The 18,190-nt window shown below is 51.3% G+C and overlaps 4 protein-coding genes across 4 annotated transcripts; 3 read left to right on the top strand and 1 right to left on the bottom strand.

The window, feature by feature from the left end:
- The first annotated feature begins 663 nt into the window (after window positions 1-663).
- On the top strand, window positions 664-3,671 carry BC939DRAFT_528884 (uncharacterized protein). Its single transcript, XM_051561479.1, has 6 exons — window positions 664-1,011; window positions 1,106-1,482; window positions 1,601-1,968; window positions 2,066-2,655; window positions 2,740-2,888; window positions 2,987-3,671. Exons 1-6 carry the CDS (start codon window positions 708-710, stop codon window positions 3,533-3,535), a joined length of 2,337 nt encoding a protein of 778 aa, XP_051412248.1. The 5' UTR covers window positions 664-707; the 3' UTR covers window positions 3,536-3,671.
- A 1,659-nt stretch (window positions 3,672-5,330) lies between these two features.
- BC939DRAFT_451343 (uncharacterized protein) lies at window positions 5,331-8,748 on the top strand. The gene is made up of 8 exons (XM_051555652.1): window positions 5,331-5,537; window positions 5,641-5,957; window positions 6,084-6,263; window positions 6,362-6,566; window positions 6,675-7,086; window positions 7,185-7,829; window positions 7,932-8,278; window positions 8,402-8,748. The coding sequence occupies exons 1-8, from the start codon at window positions 5,349-5,351 to the stop codon at window positions 8,735-8,737; spliced, it is 2,631 nt and encodes an 876-aa protein (XP_051412247.1). The 5' UTR covers window positions 5,331-5,348; the 3' UTR covers window positions 8,738-8,748.
- Window positions 8,749-10,152: 1,404 nt separating this feature from the next.
- Window positions 10,153-14,121, top strand: BC939DRAFT_451341 (trypsin-like cysteine/serine peptidase domain-containing protein). The gene is made up of 4 exons (XM_051555651.1): window positions 10,153-10,350; window positions 10,694-11,914; window positions 12,056-13,062; window positions 13,196-14,121. The coding sequence occupies exons 1-4, from the start codon at window positions 10,173-10,175 to the stop codon at window positions 14,024-14,026; spliced, it is 3,237 nt and encodes a 1,078-aa protein (XP_051412246.1). The 5' UTR covers window positions 10,153-10,172; the 3' UTR covers window positions 14,027-14,121.
- Window positions 14,122-17,316, bottom strand: BC939DRAFT_410964 (uncharacterized protein). The gene is made up of 2 exons (XM_051552931.1): window positions 15,969-17,316; window positions 14,122-15,858 (listed from the first exon to the last, which is right to left on the bottom strand). Exons 1-2 carry the CDS (start codon window positions 17,025-17,027, stop codon window positions 14,173-14,175), a joined length of 2,745 nt encoding a protein of 914 aa, XP_051412245.1. The 5' UTR covers window positions 17,028-17,316; the 3' UTR covers window positions 14,122-14,172.
- Window positions 17,317-18,190: the final 874 nt, after the last annotated feature.

Here is an 18,190-nt window from a genome sequence, read left to right as displayed (position 1 = left end):
TGTTAGTGGAAGTTTCGGTGGGGCAAATGAAAGTTTACGCTGCGGTTTAGAACACTGGCGGTGCTTTGTTAACCAGGCACGAGCGCCATCAATTTAAGCAGACCGGCGGGCCGGTGATTTAATTTCGTTGGTCTGCAGTGCCTCCGGGGAGAACCACCCGCAACACAGCAAGGAAGGGCCTAGACATGATTACGCCAGTGCTCACCTAAGCAGTGCTTATTACAGTGGAGACTATTCCGAAGTACCGACACTTTGTGCTCCAGAGTGGTTAGGCACTGCACATCGTCCAAGATGTCTCATGAGCAGATCTACACCTCCAGCATCTATAAAACATAGAATTATCGCATGCCGCTGATCAGGATGCATTCCTGAGAACCTTCTGTAACTTTAGCTGAAAGTCTGGTCTCTTTCAGCTGCATATACTTTGAGGGGCGCTTTTTTTCTTTCTTTATTCGGGAAGGCATACATACATACATGTATGGTACCTTTCCCGGCCTTCATCGACTTCGGGTTCCTTGTAGCGAGGGTTGATTAACTGATGCCAGAATAAAACGCGTTCCTGAGAAACGGTTCCTGGATTTTCACATATATTGACGTCACGCGAAGTGATTTTTTTTTTTTTTGGGGGGGGTGCATTTCCGTTGGAGCGCGCGCGACTAGGTCCTCTACTTGTCATTCTGCCACAGACCCTCATTGACCTAATCTCGATGCCTCCCAAGAAAGCTGTAGCCATGGGATCCAAGTCCAACAAGCGGCAAAAACTCGATGATCACTCCGCATCGGCGGCCGATACGAGCGATAAGGTTTTGAGCAAAGAGGAAGAGGAAGAAATGAGCTCTGCCCTGATTGCTCAACTGCTTGCCCAAGAAGGTGGCGATGATCACGCATATTACGCGGAATACAACAACGATACAAACTATGGCAGCCTGGGAGACGCGGACTACTCGGACGATGATGACGACTATAGGAATGACTACAACTATAGGCCAAAGTCCAAAAGCAGACGTAGCGGTATGTCGCTTTTATGACACCCACTTTCCCAGCAACATATTCATTCAAATATTCCCATTGACTAACGTCAAGATTTTCTGTCCATGTTCTGCAGGAGGGCATGCGAGGAAGAGGACAAAAAAAGCGCCTCCACCACCGCCGCCGCCATCGAAGCCGACCCCTAAAAAGGCTGCTGTCACCAACGCATCAGAATCGACCATTGACACAGCAAGTACCAGCGACAGCACCGTAGTCGTAGCGGATTCTGCAGACCCGCCTGTGTCCAAGGCCTCGATGGATGACCAGAGCACAAAAGTTCCAGCATCAACGTCCGTGACGTCGTCCACTCCTGCCGCTCCACCCAAGGAAAAGAAAATCAAGGAGACGGCGCCTACAACAAAGACGGCCGTGTACAATACGGGTGTATACTCAGATGTGGAAGAGAGGGCATTTGTGGAGGCTCTTGATATATTTGGTCGTAACTGGCGCCGTGTAAGCTGACTTTTGTGGCTCAATCTGAATATTAATTTGGCAATGGCTCGCGCATATTTATACAGCTGATACTCATCTGGAGGTGCACGCATCTTTGTTCTACCTCTATTATTGCTAGGTGGAAGAACACGTTGCGACACGCGACGCCAATTCTATCAGGAGTCATGCACAGAAACACTTTATCAAACTATTCAGGGACAACATACCCCTCCCACCCAAAGTGCTGGAGACAGGACCTGGATACACTCTTTCTGGAAACGATCTTGACCCATATTCGTCTGCTGCGCGCCCATATCTATCACAGAGGGCACTGGACGATCCCTCTCTCCTTCCTGCTCAGGGCGGTACCATCTTCACACCGCAATCTGGGGCGCTAGCGAAAGCTGAGAGGGCCTTGGCCAAGGAGAAAAAGGCGGCAGTGCCCGCAGAGAATGTCAAGGAAAGCGCGAAGGATGCTGTTGTAAAGGAGATGAAGGAGCTGAGAATGTATGTATTGAATTGTAATAGAGTGTATTTTGTTACGGTCGAAGGATAGCAGGGGGAGGATACTGATAAACGCTATTTCCATCCACGATTCATCTAGACGCAAGCCCACGAAGCCAACCAAGGAGTCATCTAGCTCATTATCAGACCTGGCATACGCAGGAAGGACAGACTACTCCAAAGCAAGACTTCGTAATGTCAGGGAACGTCCGTCTATCAATTATCGCCAAGCAGCAGCCGACCTGGATCCCCTCACCATGGTCAAGTGCGAGCCATTCTGTGGACAGCCCAACTCGGGTGTGCTCGGTTGCCAACCATTTGGAATCAAAGTCCAGTCAAACGTTCTCTTGGGCATGGATTTCCACGCTCACCTGATGACCTCAGAGATTATCGGGTTCCTTGCAGGTGAATGGGATGTAGCAACTAGGACCATCCACATCAAGGCTATTTTTCCTTGCCGCTCTCTGCCAACTGGTCAAAACCATATCAATGTCGAGATGGACCCGACATCTGAGTTTGAGGTGCGACAAGAGATTGAAAAGAAGAACATGAGGATCGTAGGCTGGTATCATTCGCATCCCACCTTTACTCCAGATCCATCCTTGGTCGACATTGAGAATCAGACCAATTACCAGAGCCTCTTCAAGGACGAATCTATGAACGAGGAACCGTTCGTAGGGGCCATTGTTGGTATGGATAATGAATCAATATTCAGTTTCGGATCGCGTGGCAAAGTATGTTAATATTAACTTGACCGTTTTTGCTGTTTGATAGGCCCGTATGATGAACATTTGCCTGGCTTGTCCTCTGTCATCAACTGGTTCTACATCAGCCAGTTGCCTCAGGAACGCGGCCACCCTAAGCGACTCTTGTATGACTTGATCGAGGATGCCGAATTGCCTGAGGAAGAAATGGGAACATGGGTAATGTTTTTATTCCCTCGTTTCAATACATTGTCAAATGATTTTATGTTTTGTAAATGAAGCATGACTGACAATAGATAATCTATGTTCATCAACAGACAAAGCTTTTTGATGAGTACAGGGACTCGCCCGAGAGGATAAACTTCAAGGAGCAATGGCGACATGAAGAATCAGAGACCAAGCTTCAGAAAATGCTCGTCTCGCTCGGAAGGCGCATGCCGTGGCTGAAGAACAGCTTGCTGAAGGGTAAGGACAGCAAAGACAGCTCAGACGATGCAGGGACTGCAGACGACTCAAACGTCGCACTGGAATCAGACGCCACGGAAATGGCTGATGTTGTGGGTGAGAAGGCCGAAGAAGAGTTAAACGCACCAAAGGATTCCACTGCGGGCGAAATCATTTCGACCTCGGAGTCTCCTGACAACGAGACATCGATGGATGGCGTCGAGCCCAATGGCCAGGACTTTATGGAAGGATCGTTTACCAGCGATGCGACCAACGGACACGCCCTCGAGAGGAGCCTCAGCAATGAGAGCAGTGAATCCAGTGGCAGCAAGTCGCTGATGGGACTTGGAAGCTTGATCAACGATCCATTTTTGATCCGAGTGGAGCAAGAATTGGCAGCATGGGAGCCTGTTGCTGTCTGAAGTGATCCTCGATATTTGTACATTTCACAAACAAGTCGACCTTGTTGATACGTCTTTCACTCCTACTGCATCCATCACACGAATATACTATTAACTCTGTGCTGTACTCCTCGAGCAATTGAAAAGAAATCTGACTGGAACCGGTGTGAATTGCTGCTTTGTAACGTCAAATGTGCTTCAGCTGAATTGTATCAGCATTACTCATAATCTCCCCGGGCTTCTTCGCAGTAAAGGAGACCTTCAAAGAGCCAAGTCGTTTTTTCTTGAACCGAGGATTGTACAGCACACCTCTTAAAGCGACTGCATGGATTACAGACATTCCGGAGTTTCTTGAATGGAGCAAACAATTGCTGCTGGAAACGCCCCATTGGTCATGAGCGCTTTGCAAGTTGGTGCTTGGTGGTGCACTATCCCGCTTCTTCTCCACAGTGAAACCGCGTTTTCTCATTCTTGCACATTCCGCAACACAAACAAGAGCAAGCACGCGCACAAATAGAAACAAGTTTGTGTGCGTGCTCTCAAGGGGGAGAGGTGGGCAAGAAAGGACACAGCGAAATTGAGTCAAAGTATAAAGAAGAGGATCGTTGCACAAGAATGGCATTGCGGACAACCTACGAAGTAAACCTATTGTCCAAATATTCCCATCAATGTAGGGTCATTGACCGCTGTGAGTGGCGATGAAGCGATAGAAATATGTGGTGGGCAAAGAAAGGTTCCTGGTCCCCTCCCTTCCTTCAACCTTCAACAATCAGAAGTGTGCGTGGGAGGGAGAGATGCTTATAGAGGCGTCTGAAAGAGAGATCGCACCGGAATGTGGTATCCAATTGGTGGCAAACCTTGAAGGTGCCTGCCTGTTCCCTAATGCGCGCGTTTTCTTTTGATGCAGCCACATAGAATCATTTGTCTATGTCTATTGGCCAAAAATAATCATCCAGTAATTTCATTTGGGGTCGCTGCTGCCGACAGTTTGTTGATCGCACTCGTCGTTTTCTCGCATGCCTTCTGGTCCATCTCACCTCTACATCTCTTCCTTCATCTCTTTCTCTTCCTCAACTTGAATCCCCATCTCTCCCCCCCCCCCCCCCCCCCCCCCACCCTTACCCCTCTCCCTACCAGCTGTCTCTTGCAGCTAACCACCTCGACTGTACCCTTCTTATTATAAAGTTTTCTCCCATCACCTTAATCCCTACTGCTCACCCTCTTACCTCCGCGCACCGACTATGACCCTGTCTTCCAAAGCACAGACTATCGAGCGCGACTTCCAGAATGCCAGGGCCAGGGCCAACTATGCTGCCTTCCCAGAGTTTGCCCGTCGCTACGTCAAGCACAACAAGGATGGTGTTGGTAATGAAGTGTTCTTTGTTTGACCTTCCTTGCTCACACCGGGCTACCCTCGACAAACTGAAGAGAGTCCAAATAGGAACTCGTCTAAGGAGTGTACGACAGACCAGCTGGACAATGAGACAACTCAGCTGAGCAAGAGGCACAGGATTTCAGGGACTCGTGGGGGAGGAGGGGGGGATCTGTCAGTGATGAACAGGGGTATTGCTGTTGTATCCCCTTGACAATCTCACCACTATCACGGACACAGTCATTATTTCAGGAACAGCCCGCCAGTATTCTTATCGCCTTGAGGCTCTGACCTGCGATTGGCAGCGCTATAACTTATTGTCTGCTCACCTCATCAAGGATATGGGAGATTAGAGAGCCACAGCGGCGTCCAATTGCCTGTATATTTTCGTGAGAGTGTTGCAGCATCATTAACGCTCTTTGTTGAACTGAACCAACCCAAACAGTATTAGCAAACTCGGCCATGCTGGAGATGGCAGTCGGCGAAGCAGAGATCAAAACCCAGAGGGCTCAGCAATGGACGTACATGGTCTCCTTGGATGATACCCCAGAGTCAATTGCTGACAGTCCACGCATCCAACCGGAGGCGATCCAGGATGCAGTGGAGAAGCTTGAGCGATCGCTGCCCAAGGGACCTGAGGAGCATCAGGAGGTGAGAAAAGAATAAGCTATGCTATTTCTGAGATTGTGTCTTTGGCAGGTTCGCTCGCGATTGCTAACTTGGTTCACGCTTATCGCAATGTGTTGAGAAATAGTATGCCGCGATAGTATTGGCACGAGCAGCCTTGGCCACAAACGCACCAGATCGCCTTCAGAGAGTCTCGCACTATCTTCAAAACATCCAGCTCCCTCCAACCAAAATCGTGACTGGATACAATTTGGCATTGATGGCCTGCGGACTGACGGTTAAAGGAAAAGTATTGGAGGAAGAGGGCAGGGTCCCGGAAGCTATTGTTTTCTATGACCACGTCTCAAACCTGATCCAGTCTAGTCCCAATGAAAAGAGCGAAGAGCTGTTCTCATGGACAGAGCATGCGCTGTACAGGGGCAGCTTATTGAAGCTGCGTCTTGGGTAAGTTTTTTTTTTTTTCTTTTTTTTTGTTCGGACCGGTTTCGGGAAGAACCCTCTGCCGAAAACAACCAGGAGCGACAAGAGTCCGCATTCTCATCCTCTTTCGATATCTATTCGCCTTTACAGGGACCAGTTGGCAGCCATTCGTTCATTTAGAATGTATCACAACCAGGCATTATCGTGGCCAGTCAATTTCAGACTGCCAAGACGCGCAAGTCTCTATCGTCACTTTTCCCAGACACTCTCTTTGTCATTCAAGATGTCTACGTACCAGAGCATCACAAGTGGGAGCGCCAATGGAGACGAGTAAGTCTTGCTGTATGGCAGATCGACGCATTAGTCATGTTGCTGTGAAAGAATAAGCAGGATGCTGATATCTCCACTCATTACATTCTTACCAATAGGGATCCATCGCAATTATATCCTGCGGTGATAGGTCTGGAGATGGCGCAGATTCATGCCTATTGGGAGGACGCACTCTACGCCATCACAAGGTTCCCAAGGGCGGATGAAAAGAACTGGCGGATCTTGGTGATGATTGAGCAGATCATGGAGGATCGCAAGTTGCTGGGACCAGGCAACGATGCCGACAAGCGAGCGTTAGTCGAGGTAACGCGCGTGAAGCTGATTTCTCGATAGGATGACTTCTTACTCTACGATGGGAGAATGGCACTAACACAACGGGATTCTGCTTTTTCATTTACAAATCGATCCTAGACTATCTATCGGGCCTCCCAAAAGACGTTCCAGTCACCGCGGATCATGCGCTTTTTGTTCTTTGCGCTTGTTGAGATGGGTCAGTACGATGAGGCCGAGCTGGCGTTGAAGGCATACCTGGATATGGTCGAGATCAACTCAAAGGCTAATATCGTCCCTGCGGATGAGGCCTTGACCCACGAGGACCGTGTTCGACTGGACATCGAGTCCAAATACGACGTTGCGACAGTTATGGTCGCAGGGTCTCTGCTCTACGGCAGGGAGTTGAATAAGGCAGATGAGGCCCTAAAGTGCGCAAGTAACGCCCTGGATCACATCCACCGGCACCTTCAGCAACACGAGGAAATCAAGGAGCTCCTCAACAATGCCTACAAGTATCAGGGAGTCGCGTATGGACTGCAGGCATCTCAGAGTAAGCACCTGTTTTTAACAAATGCCAGTGACTTACAAAAAAGAGAGGATGTTTGGTTAACGTGGCAAGCAACTCTCCCTCATTCATCTCCATAACAGCGCACGAACCAGAAAAGCGGCCCGGTCTTTATGCCAAGGCCGCAGAGTCACTTGCAAAAGCGATTCAGATTTTGCCCTTGGCGTTTGAGGGCCACTACTTGCTTGCACTCCAGCTGGGGGAGATGCGGGAGATTCCAAAGGCAATATTGGCGGTGAAGCAGAGTCTGAGTATCAACCCCTCCCATATTCCGTCGTGGCATCTCTTGGCTCTGTTGCTTTCATCTCAGAAGGATTACAGACGTGCTCTGGATATCTGCGCCGTGGGCTTGAAGGAATCGGAGTGGGACCTTGCTCAAACGGATGGGTTCTCGGCTTCGCAGGCGGATGGTGAGGAGTATTTGTCGCTGCGAATTACTCAGGCTGTTCTTCAGGACCATGTTCATGGACCGGAATCTGCATTGCAGCCTCAAGAGTTGTTATTTGGGCTGTATACGAAGGTGTTTGCGGCAGAACCGGGCTCCATGGGTGAGAGTCTTTATGATATTCAGAATATTCGACGACGGAATCAGAGTGATGTGGATATTGCTTCTGGACCGGCCGTGACGGGACGTGCTCGCGCGGGTAGCATCTTGAGCTCCCGGAGTAGGAATGGTGTGACGTCCGATATTGCACCGGTACCGAATGGAGTATATAGCAACAGTCTCGGTAAGTGGGGGTTCATCACAGGAATGGCTTCTTTATGGAAACAAGGGTCCTCTTTTTCTGTTGGTCCTAACCCGTTGCGATGCTCGACAATATGATCTGTAGATGTCCCCAAACCCAACTACGCGTCATCGATCGCATCTTCAGTTGGGTCGACGAATTCCAAGAACCGACGTATTCCTCCACCTGCAGCTGCAGCTGCAGCTGCAGCAGGAGTAGCAGCACCTGGGAATACTTCTTTGATCCGGTCTGTGCTCAGTCTCCCAATTATGGTGCAGCAACGCGCGACAACAAAATCGGTGATGCGCACAGCAAGGTCCAACAAGGTGCTGGTCACCCTGTGGCTGTTGTCTGCGTCAACGTTTCGGCGACTCGGCAAGATGGAGGACGCGTCAAAGTCGATTGAGGAGGCTGAACGTGTCGATGCCTCGAATCCTGAAGTCTGGTACCAGGTACGATTTTGGATTTCGTTGTTGTGTCTCACAAGGCGATAGTTTTTTTTTTTTTGTAGTTACGAGTCTGACCCTCTCTATTTCTTTTTCTTTTCTTTTCTTTTTTTATTACGATCTGACTAGTTGGGTTTGTTGTACGCTGCGCAGGGTGATCAGGAAACGGCTTCGGTTTCGTTTTCGAAGGCACTGGCGTTAGCACCGTATCACCCCACATGTCTGGCGCGGGTGGGTCGGTCGTATCTGGATGCAGGGTCGATGGAGATGGCGGAGGGAGTGTTGGAGACGACGACGAAGGGCCTTGGATGGGATTGTGCGGAGGCATGGTTCTACTTGGGCAAGGTGTTTGAGGCGACGGGCCGGTTGACGCGTGCGAAGGAGTGTCTCTGGTATGCGTTGGATCTGGAGAGTTCGCGTCCGATCCGTAGCCTTGCGGAGTCTTTGCCGAGATATGTGGTGTGATGAGAGAGGAGGGGGGGGGGGGGGGGGGGGGGAGCGAGAGAGAAAGAGAGGATGAGGGAAGTTTTATGGATAGTAGAATAAATCATCCTGGGTAACTAACCTATGATACGCAATAATATTTATAAAAAACAACATTGTGGGGGGCCTTTGGGGCCGTCTATCTTCAGATGCTTGGTTGCATGGTTGCCATGGTTGCGTTTGTCACAGCCCGTTTGAATCTAAAAGAAGGACTGCCTGCAAAAAGGTCGGGAGCATATTCAAAAGCGAGAGAATGCGAGATAAGGGGAAAAGAGGGGGGAAGAGACGAATGGACGAATCATGGCAGGGGGGAGGCATGGCCATGGTGCCTTAGAGATGGGTAAGCGAGAAGAAAGCGAGAGGATTGGTGCGGCAAGCACATAGATGGCTGGAGCGCATGGTCTATGGGTGGATGGGCGAATTGGAGGGAGGGGTGGGGGGATGAGCCCTGTTCTGTCGCATGGAACAGGCAGTCCCATCGGCAGGAGGATCTTAGTCTGCTGCTAGGGCGGAATATCCCCCCCCCCCCCCCCCCCCCCACGGGAACACGTAAGGAGGAAGGGTGAAACAGGCTGGAAGGATTGGCCGTGGACGTGTGTCATTTTTTTTTCTAATGGCCCAGACGACCAGCCCATGGATGTGTAACACACACCCATCCCACCTGTCCCCCGCTATTTCTTTCTGTCTTTCTCTCTTCATCTCTTTATCTCTTTATCTCATTATCTCTTTTTACTCCAACGAACCCCACACATCTCATCTCTTTCTCCTCTTCACTCTCCACTCACTCCCCTTCTACAACTCCTTCACCCTCTTCACTCCCTTTTCTGCGTTCAGATCGACTCCTCCCTTTCTTCCAACAGTTAGCCTCTTTTTATTTGTATTCTGCATATTCTTCGTGTCCTTGTATCACATCCACACCCGCGCAACCATGAACCGTGCCCGTCGTGAATCCCTCAACTGCCTCAACGCCGACAAGGAGACCCTCGAATTCTTTGCACGTCAAGAACAGACCCGTCCCTCCCCCGAACCCTCTCACCCCGAGAAATTCGTCGGTACGGGCGGACGATCCGGTCGAGGTCGTTCCAAATCTCTCGCCTTCGGCCTCACATGGGCTCAGGCCATGAACGGCCGTGCTGTTGATCCCTCAGAGATGTTCGGGATCCTCACCGCAGAAGAGGCTCAGAAGCAGGGACTTTGGACCGGTCAAGGATCGTCTTCTAACACCCATAAGAGCAGCGTCGGTGGCGGTGGCGGCGGTGGCGGTGGCGGTGGCGGGAACGACCATCAGGACGATGATTCGAACGAGGAGGAGCACATGTTGCACAACCGCGGGTCATTGCATGGCGTGCTTCCGTCAGGCAGCGGAGGTGGAAGCGGAGGCGGCGGCGGCGGTGGCGGTGTGGGTGGGGGGCCGACGATGGCGTTGAACAATCTGGCGATGACGAACATTGGTGGGATCCCACAGCCGCTCGGGGTTGCGTCGGACACGCCAAAGCTGACGACGCAGACGTGGGAGTCGACACTGGAACGCTCGATTCGGTCCATTGTGTCAATTACGGCTAATCACGTCCGAAGCTTCGACACGGAGACTTCTGGTAGGTCGGATTTCTTGTACTAATTTTTTATAGCGACATGCTAAAAAGGACAAAAAAAATGTGATGAGAGGCAATATCGGTCATTGGGGGGATGGCATGAACGATGATGATGATGGTGACTCTTCCTTTGTCATGTTAGCGTATACATAACGTACACACTCGCATTGCATCCATTACGTTGGGCGAGACCATATTTGTTTCTGTGATCTTTTTTCCTTTGCAACCCAGAGTAGTGGGACAGTTTAGTTGCGACGACAGTCCAGACTGCTCATCCAGTCCATGCCAATAATTTCTACACAAAATGAGCACTAACCATACATTCCTTGCAACATCGTTACCATAGGTGCTTATTCTGCAACGGGGTTCCTCGTCGACGCGAAGCGCGGCATCATCCTCACGAACCGACATGTCGTCTCGCCCGCACCCATCCTCGCACTCGCAATCCTCTCCAACTACGAGGAGGTCGAACTCAAGCCCATTTACCGCGATCCCGTCCACGACTTTGGGTTCATGCAGTTCGATACCTCCAAGGTCAGGTTCATGCGCCTCGAGGAGATCCCCCTGAGCCCCGAAAGGGCCCGTGTCGGACTCGAGATCCGTGTGGTCGGAAACGACGCTGGTGAGAAACTCTCTATCCTGGCAGGAACACTCGCTCGATTGGATCGACAGGCTCCGGAGTATGGGCAGGGCGAGTACAACGACTTCAATACGTTCTACCTCCAGGCCGCATCCTCTACCAGCGGTGGGTCCTCAGGAAGCCCTGTTCTCGATATCGAGGGACATGCGGTCGCGCTGAATGCTGGAGGTGCTAGCAAGGCATCTTCATCGTACTACCTGCCATTGGATCGCGTCAAGCGGGCTCTCAAGTTCATTCAGGCAGGAGAGCAGGTACCACGTGGTACACTGCAGACGGATTTCGAATATTTCCCCTACGATGAGCTGCGCCGTCTGGGCTTGAAAATCTCGATGGAGAAGCAGATCCGCCAGCATTTCCCGAACGAGACTGGAATGTTGATCATCAAGTCCGTGTTGCCGAAGGGTCCGGCCGCGGACCAGCTCATTCCCGGAGACATTGTGATCCAATGCAACGGTGAGCTCATCGCAAATTTTATCCAGCTGTTCATGGTCATTGATGATTCTGTGGGCGAGAAGATCGCATTGACGGTCATCCGAGGATCGAACTCGAAGCTGTTGACGTTCACGTTGACTGTTCAGGACCTACATTCGATCACGCCGGACCGATTTGTGGAGGTCGGAGGAGGTGTGGTCAACGAGCTGTCGTACCAGCTCGCGCATTCGTATGGCCAGCCATGCGGAGGTGTCTATGTTGCGACCTCGGGCCATATGCTGGCATCCGCAAGTGCCTGGCGCAAGAGCATCATTGTTGCGGTCAACAACATTCCGACCCCGAACCTGGACGCCTTCATCCATGCGATCTCGACCTTGCCTGATGGCGCGCGTGTTCCGATTCGGTTCTATACGCTTCAGAAGGCATTCAAAGAGAAGATCATGATTATGCATGTCGACCGTCACTGGCACAGGTGCCGCGTCGGCGTTCGCAATGGTAATGTTTACAAGTCCTCGAAAGAATGGAGTTCGAAAAAAAAAAAAAAAGTGTGATTGAAAACGCATCTAGTGAAAGCATACACCATAGGTCTAACCCATCGTACTTCATCACTCCTATGTTCCCATGTTCTTTACACAGACAAAACGGGTATTTGGGACTTTACGGATTTGCCGCCGCCACCGCCATCCCAGCCGTATGCACCAGCAACAGCGATCTATCCGAGGATCAACCCATCACTTCACCCGGCACCGGTGCTGATGCCATCGTTTGTCGCGGTTGACTTCCATCTGCCCTTCCTGGTCGATGGTATGAAGGCGACTCAGTTCTACGGCACCGGACTCGTAGTATCGACGAACCCGCCGTTGGTGGTCTGCGATCGCGACACGATCCCAATCTCGATTGGAGACATCTTCATCACATTCGCGAACAGTGTGATCATCCCCGGTCGACTGGTGTATCTGCATCCGCACTACAATTTCGTGGTCCTGACGTACGATTCAGAGCTGTTGGCGGATACACCGGTGAAGCCTGCGACGTTCAGTGATAAGCCATTGATGCAGGGGGATGAATGCTATCTGGTGGGCGTGGGCACGGATCAGTCGCCAGTGATCAAGAAGACGACGGTGTCGAATGTCGGGAACATTGGCACGCGTGAGTGTTCTCCTCCTCGGTGGAGAGCCATGAACGTGGAGGGGATCAAGATCGATGATCCCGTGGGAACACAGGGAGGAGTACTCTGTGATAACGAGGGGAAGGTGCAGGCGCTGTGGGTGAATTACTCGTCGCAGGACGAGAAAGGAAACGATATTACTTTCATGTCTGGACTGGATGTGGCGGGCGTGAAGACGGTGATTGAGCCGTTCATGCGGGGCGAGTACCCAAAGTTGAGGGCATTGGATGTCGAGTTCTGGACGATGCGGATTGCGGCGGCGAGGTCGTTGGGGTTGACGGACCGATGGGTTCAGAGAATCGAGAGTGATCCGAACTCGAAGCACCAGCTGTTGTACGTGCTGAGTCTGTTGGATACGACGAACCCTTGCAGCCAGATGTTGAAGGTCGGAGATATCGTGCTGGAGCTCGAGGGCAAGGTGGCGACGAGTATGAAGGACCTGGATCGGGCTCGGGAAGTGGAATTTGTTCAGATGGTAAGAGAAAGCTTAGCTTTCTATAATTTTTTTTTTTTTTTTTTTTTTTTTTTTTTGGATTCTGTTCAGGACAATGGGAAAAGAAGGGCCTTATTACTGATCTTTATATACAATTCTTTTTCTGCTTCGGCAGACGGTCTTGCGTGAAGGCAAGGAGCTCCAGCTGAAGGTACCGACGGTTCCATTGCTGGGAACAGACACGAACCGGATCATCCAATGGGCCGGCGCGCTGATCCAGATGCCCTATAAGGCTGTACTCGAACAAGTGTCGAACGTCCCGACGGGTGTGTACGTCTCCTGCACACTCTATGGTTCTCCTGCATCGACGGCGTTGCGACCGGGGGTGTGGATTACAGAGGTCGATGGAATTCCTGTGGCGAATCTGGACGAGTTTTTGGATGCGGTGCATCGTCATGAGAACAAGGTGGTGAGGTCTCGACAAGGAAGTGTTTGTGAGGTCGGGTTGAAGCGCTTGTCGTGGGGACAGAATCCGCTTCTAGGGAATACTAGGAGGTTGTCCGCGATGGTCTCGCATATGTTGGCCCATCCCGAGGGCCTGGCTTTGCAGGCTTTGGAGGGTTTGCATCCGTGTGATGATAGTGCCACGCCAGCGCCTGCATCAGTACCTACACCTGCACCTGCACCTGCACTTGCACTTCCATCTGCACCTACACTTGCACCTGGGCCCGGACTCGGAATCGCAACGATGCAATTAAGTCCGACGGACTTTAGAGCACCGACAGGTGCGTTCTCGGAGGGCTATGAGGTGACGGAGGAACCGGTGTCGCCAATCAACGCGGATGATGCGGCTCAGTCGCAAGGATATGTACGGATCAAGATCCAGGCGAGGAATGGCACGGTATCGGTAATTGCAATGAAACTCGATCCGATCTATTGGAGTACCACACAGCTGTTGCCGGATCCTGAGAGCGTTAGCGGGTGGAAGATGGTCGATGTTCTGTGAGAGGGGACAAGGCGGGAATACTCTTGTTATGTATTTTTTATATTTAGTTATTTTGTCAGGTTGTGGATTATTATTATTTAAATAAAGACGGGGTATCATATTGTATATTTTATCTGCAAAAGGCCATAGCACTTTCTGTCTGTATCCTAGAAAGTCATTTGAGCGGAGCGAGTCTTCTTGCCCATGGGATAAACAACCAAGGCCGAGGTAAAGAGTCCGACACTGATCGCGATCGCCGTGATCACCATCTGGAGTGCAAAGTTCACTCCGCCGGTCATGTCGTCCGTGAACAGTGACATGGCCCCCTTGAGACCCATGGATCCGGGGACCAAAAAGAACACCGCGCAGACCACGGCCTGGAAAGTCAACTGTCTTGTCAATCGCTGGTACACGTTCCCAAGGAGCCCGATCGCAAAGGCCGCGAGGGCCGAGGAGACCTCAGTCTTGGCACCCGCGTAGGTCGAGGATGAATAACTAACGGCGTAACCGACGATGGAGAGGATCGTGGCCAGGAGCCACTGTCGTGCGTGGGCCTTTATCCAGATATTGAGCGAGATCGCGAACAGAGGGACGAAGAGAATGTTCCATTTCGGATCGAGTGGGTCCGAGGGGCAGGTGTTCGTGAATTTTTCGCCCTGGCTCGAAGGATCGAAGAGCGTCCAGATCGAGGCACCGATGGTGAGACCATACCCGAGCAAGAGCGAGAACATGATGGCGTAGAAGAGTCGGACAGAACCCGAGATGATGTGTCGGGAACTGAGTTCGAGGATTGCACAGGTGATAGTGTACCCGGGGAGGATGATGACGATCCCAGCCAGCTTGACGGCGCCCTGACAGACATTATAGCGATGGAGTGCTTCTGCAACCAAGGCGACGATGACGGATATGGTGATCTCGCTGATATGGGCGTAACTGGGAGCCTTTTCGGAGAGCCAGACTAGCATCCCAACAGCGCCGCCGATCAAGAAGGAAACCCCTGCATCAATCCAAGAGCCCTTGAAGAACATGGGTGCGGTACAAAAGGATGCTACCGCATAGGCCAGCACGGTGAGCCATCGAGGATTCGCGTCCTTTTCCGAGTTGATCGCGTCCAACCTCATGATCGCCTCCTCCACAGGGATTGAGGAATGGGTCACCAGCTTATGGACCTGATGGACGAGTGCACATTTGTACATATCTAGCCCTGCAGAGACCTTGAGGAGATGGGTCTCCGAGGTATGGGTCTCATAATCCGTAAAGGCGATGATCATCACGTTCGGAAGGTAGACACATTGGAGGTTGAGTTCGAGCGTCCGGGCGGAATGGTCGATCGCAGCTTCGAGCCGGTGTGAGGGTGCGCCGTATTTGATCATGGACTTGGCCAGTCGTAGGATATAATCCTGGCGTTCAAGGATATCTGCGACCGCAATCGTGATCCGCATCTTTTCTTCGTTCGACAGGGCCGCGACACCGATGCCGATACTGCCGGGGCTGTTGGTCCCGCTACCGGAGGCGCCAAACAAGAAGGCGTTCTCGCCGGCAGAGAAGGATCCACGGGGCGAGATATTGGGGGATTGGAAGGGAGAGTTCATGGCGGAGAAGGATTGGCCAAAGGAGTTGTCGAATTGGATGGGGACGCGACCGCCGGTGTTGTTGCGGGGGTTGGGCTGGAAGTTCGAGAGGGTGGTGGTGGCGGTCGTCATTGGTGGTTGGGAGGGTGTTGCTGGCAAGGGTGGGTAGGTCCCAAAGACGGATTTGGTGTGGAGGGAGGCGGCCGAGTGGTTAGCGGAGCGACTGTACAGAACCGGGCGCTTTATTTTTTTCTCCTTGGATGTCTTTGATCGCGACACACGCTGTTGGCACAAATGAGGATTGGAAGAGATTGTCCCAGGCTGGTTAGTATGGTTTTTCTAGCCGGGGGAATAGGACGCGGACTGGTATATTGACCAAGAAAGAGACACACCTTGGATTGACGCCCGCTACCCTGTAGTTTCAGCAAGTTGCTGAGCACACCGCCCTTGGATGGCTGTCGAGTGAGATCAGCGTTCGTGTTCGTAGCTAGGTTATATTCCTGATTATCTACTGGAGCCATCGACGCATCCCGATACAGGAATTTCGAGAGTCGACTGATGGCCCTCTTCTTAGCCTTGACGCTACTGCTACTGCTCCGTGTCTCCTTCTCTGCCATATCCGCGGTCGCCGCCAACGTCACATCCGATCCTCCGGCTCCATGTGTCAGCAGAGCCGTCGCCGCCGGGGACTTCTCAGGATCCAGCCGATCGACAACTACCTTTGGGTATTTTGTAGCGCCCTTCTTGTGGGGAGGTGTCCCTGGCGGAGTAGATGACGACGAAGGCGATGGTGATTTCCGTGTCCTCATGGTGATAGGCCCATCATCGAGGATCTCATCCTCGACCTCTTCTTCTCTGCTCTCATTCTCGATCAGGTCAGAAAGCGCGCGCTGCAAGGTCAGGACATGACTCTCTGTCGAGCTCGTACCCCCAGGCGTTGTCACCATGATCTCTGGCTCGTTCGTCTTCAGCTGATCCGCAGAATAAGACCTTTTCGCCAGTGCTGGCCTCGGGACCTGGATCCTTGTGTTCTGCAGCGGGATAGAGATCGAGATACTAGGACGATGTAGCGTTGTAGACGGTCCAGGTGCTGAACCCGAGCCCATGGGGTAGATGGGATGCTGAGACCGTTGGAACGCAGCATTGAGGTAGTACTTTCGTAAACCACTAGGAGGTGTTCCTGGCGGAGAACTTGATGCACTACTGGTTCCGATGCGTGAATGAGGGGTATTGCTGCGGGCAGTGGGGGTGGTGAGGGTATAGGTTCCATTGACCCTGTTGGAGGCAGTGGGGGGGAAACGGGGGATAGAAGGGTAATTAGATGGCTGGGAGGGTGAGAGGGTTGAGGGGAGGGGGAGTGTGCGGTGATTGCGCTCGATGTTGAGTTGGATTTGGCTGTCGGTTTGTCGTGAGGATGAAGATGAAGATGAAGTGGGTGTAGAAGTAGCCATGGTGTTATGCAAAGAAGGAATGTGCAGTAAATGGGTACAAGGAAGGATACAAGGGTGCAAGGACGGGTACAAGGAAAGATGCGAGGTACAGGACTATGCATCCAACGGTGGCAGCGGTGGTCTGATCGCTGTTTGTTTGTTTCACAAAAAAATAATGCAGATTCAGCTATACGGAAAGGGTGGGAAAGTAGCGAGAGAACAAACCGAGGAATGGGTCTGCAGCACAAAACAGCATTAAAAAAAGGAAGAAAGGAGAAGACACAGAAAGCGATGAAGAAAGAAGGAGAGGAAAAGAAGATGCGGAAGAAAAGAAAAAAGAAAGAAAGACAAGCCCACCATCTGCCCATGCACCATTCTGCTACCTGAGATCGCCATCGAATGGATGGAGTGTGAATTATGAATAAGAAAAAAAAACGCCCTGCATGGACTTTACTCAGTTGGTTGGTTCATTGGTTCAATAGAGTGTCTCTCATCTCCTTCTGAAGACGTTTCCTATGATTTTCTATACACTCCTTTATTCAATTTCAAGTGTAGATGTTATACCAATCTTACTCAGATACAGAACGTGTCAGCGTTGCATGTCCGGTTCCGTCTTTGTCCCACTCATGGCGGGGATATGTTTTTTTTTTGAAAAAGAAAAAGAAAAAAAAGCCGCAATGGGCCAATGGTCATCTCCGAAAGCAAGCTCATATCATCATCCCACTAGGAAATGGCTCAATGATCCTCCTTCGCGATTACCATTGCGTTACGAAGAGCCTCCTGGCTGTCTCTCTGTCTGTGGGCGAAGACTGTGTGCATGGAGGAGCAACGCAAAGTAAAGCATCGTGGGACGGACTGTGGACATGAACAAGAAGGTGGAGTATGAAAAAAGAATTGTTATTCGGGGAGATTCAATTTTTATTTTTTTACTTTCAAGAAGGAAGGAAAAGAAGCTCTTTGTCGGGTCACCCTTGTCACCTCATTCTCGACCACTCAACGGTCGTATCCCTGGAAAATCTATCGATCGGGTCTCAATCACTAGCAAAGAAACACACTTTGTTTAAACCCCTGGGCCCTGTTAGTCTAGGAGAAACGGGTGGGGATTGCTGGCCAATGCTTAGTTCTCACTAGTGCGCCCCCCGACGATCTTGGCTTCCTATGACCAATCAGCGGTCTGAAATAAC

The sequence above is a fragment of the Gamsiella multidivaricata genome (assembly GCF_025024155.1).
Source record: "Gamsiella multidivaricata strain RSA 2152 chromosome Unknown BC939scaffold_32, whole genome shotgun sequence".
Lineage (NCBI taxonomy): Eukaryota > Fungi > Mortierellomycota > Mortierellomycetes > Mortierellales > Mortierellaceae > Gamsiella > Gamsiella multidivaricata.
The sequence above is the reverse complement of the archived record's forward strand: the minus strand, read 5'-3'. Positions and strand labels throughout refer to the sequence as shown.

Coding starts and splice junctions, on each gene's coding strand:
- BC939DRAFT_451341 (XM_051555651.1), top strand. CDS start 10,173: ATGGCGTTGAACAATCTGGCGATGACGAACATTGGTGGGATCCCACAG. Junction 11,915..12,055: donor CCGCGTCGGCGTTCGCAATG/GTAATGTTTACA, acceptor TTCTTTACACAG/ACAAAACGGGTATTTGGGAC. Junction 13,063..13,195: donor AAGTGGAATTTGTTCAGATG/GTAAGAGAAAGC, acceptor CTGCTTCGGCAG/ACGGTCTTGCGTGAAGGCAA.
- BC939DRAFT_451343 (XM_051555652.1), top strand. CDS start 5,349: ATGCTGGAGATGGCAGTCGGCGAAGCAGAGATCAAAACCCAGAGGGCT. Junction 6,264..6,361: donor GGGAGCGCCAATGGAGACGA/GTAAGTCTTGCT, acceptor TCTTACCAATAG/GGATCCATCGCAATTATATC. Junction 7,087..7,184: donor TGGACTGCAGGCATCTCAGA/GTAAGCACCTGT, acceptor TCTCCATAACAG/CGCACGAACCAGAAAAGCGG.
- BC939DRAFT_410964 (XM_051552931.1), bottom strand. CDS start 17,027: ATGGCTACTTCTACACCCACTTCATCTTCATCTTCATCCTCACGACAA. Junction 15,859..15,968: donor GTAGCGGGCGTCAATCCAAG/GTGTGTCTCTTT, acceptor TTGTGCCAACAG/CGTGTGTCGCGATCAAAGAC.
- BC939DRAFT_528884 (XM_051561479.1), top strand. CDS start 708: ATGCCTCCCAAGAAAGCTGTAGCCATGGGATCCAAGTCCAACAAGCGG. Junction 1,969..2,065: donor GAGATGAAGGAGCTGAGAAT/GTATGTATTGAA, acceptor CGATTCATCTAG/ACGCAAGCCCACGAAGCCAA. Junction 2,656..2,739: donor GTTCGTAGGGGCCATTGTTG/GTATGGATAATG, acceptor GCTGTTTGATAG/GCCCGTATGATGAACATTTG.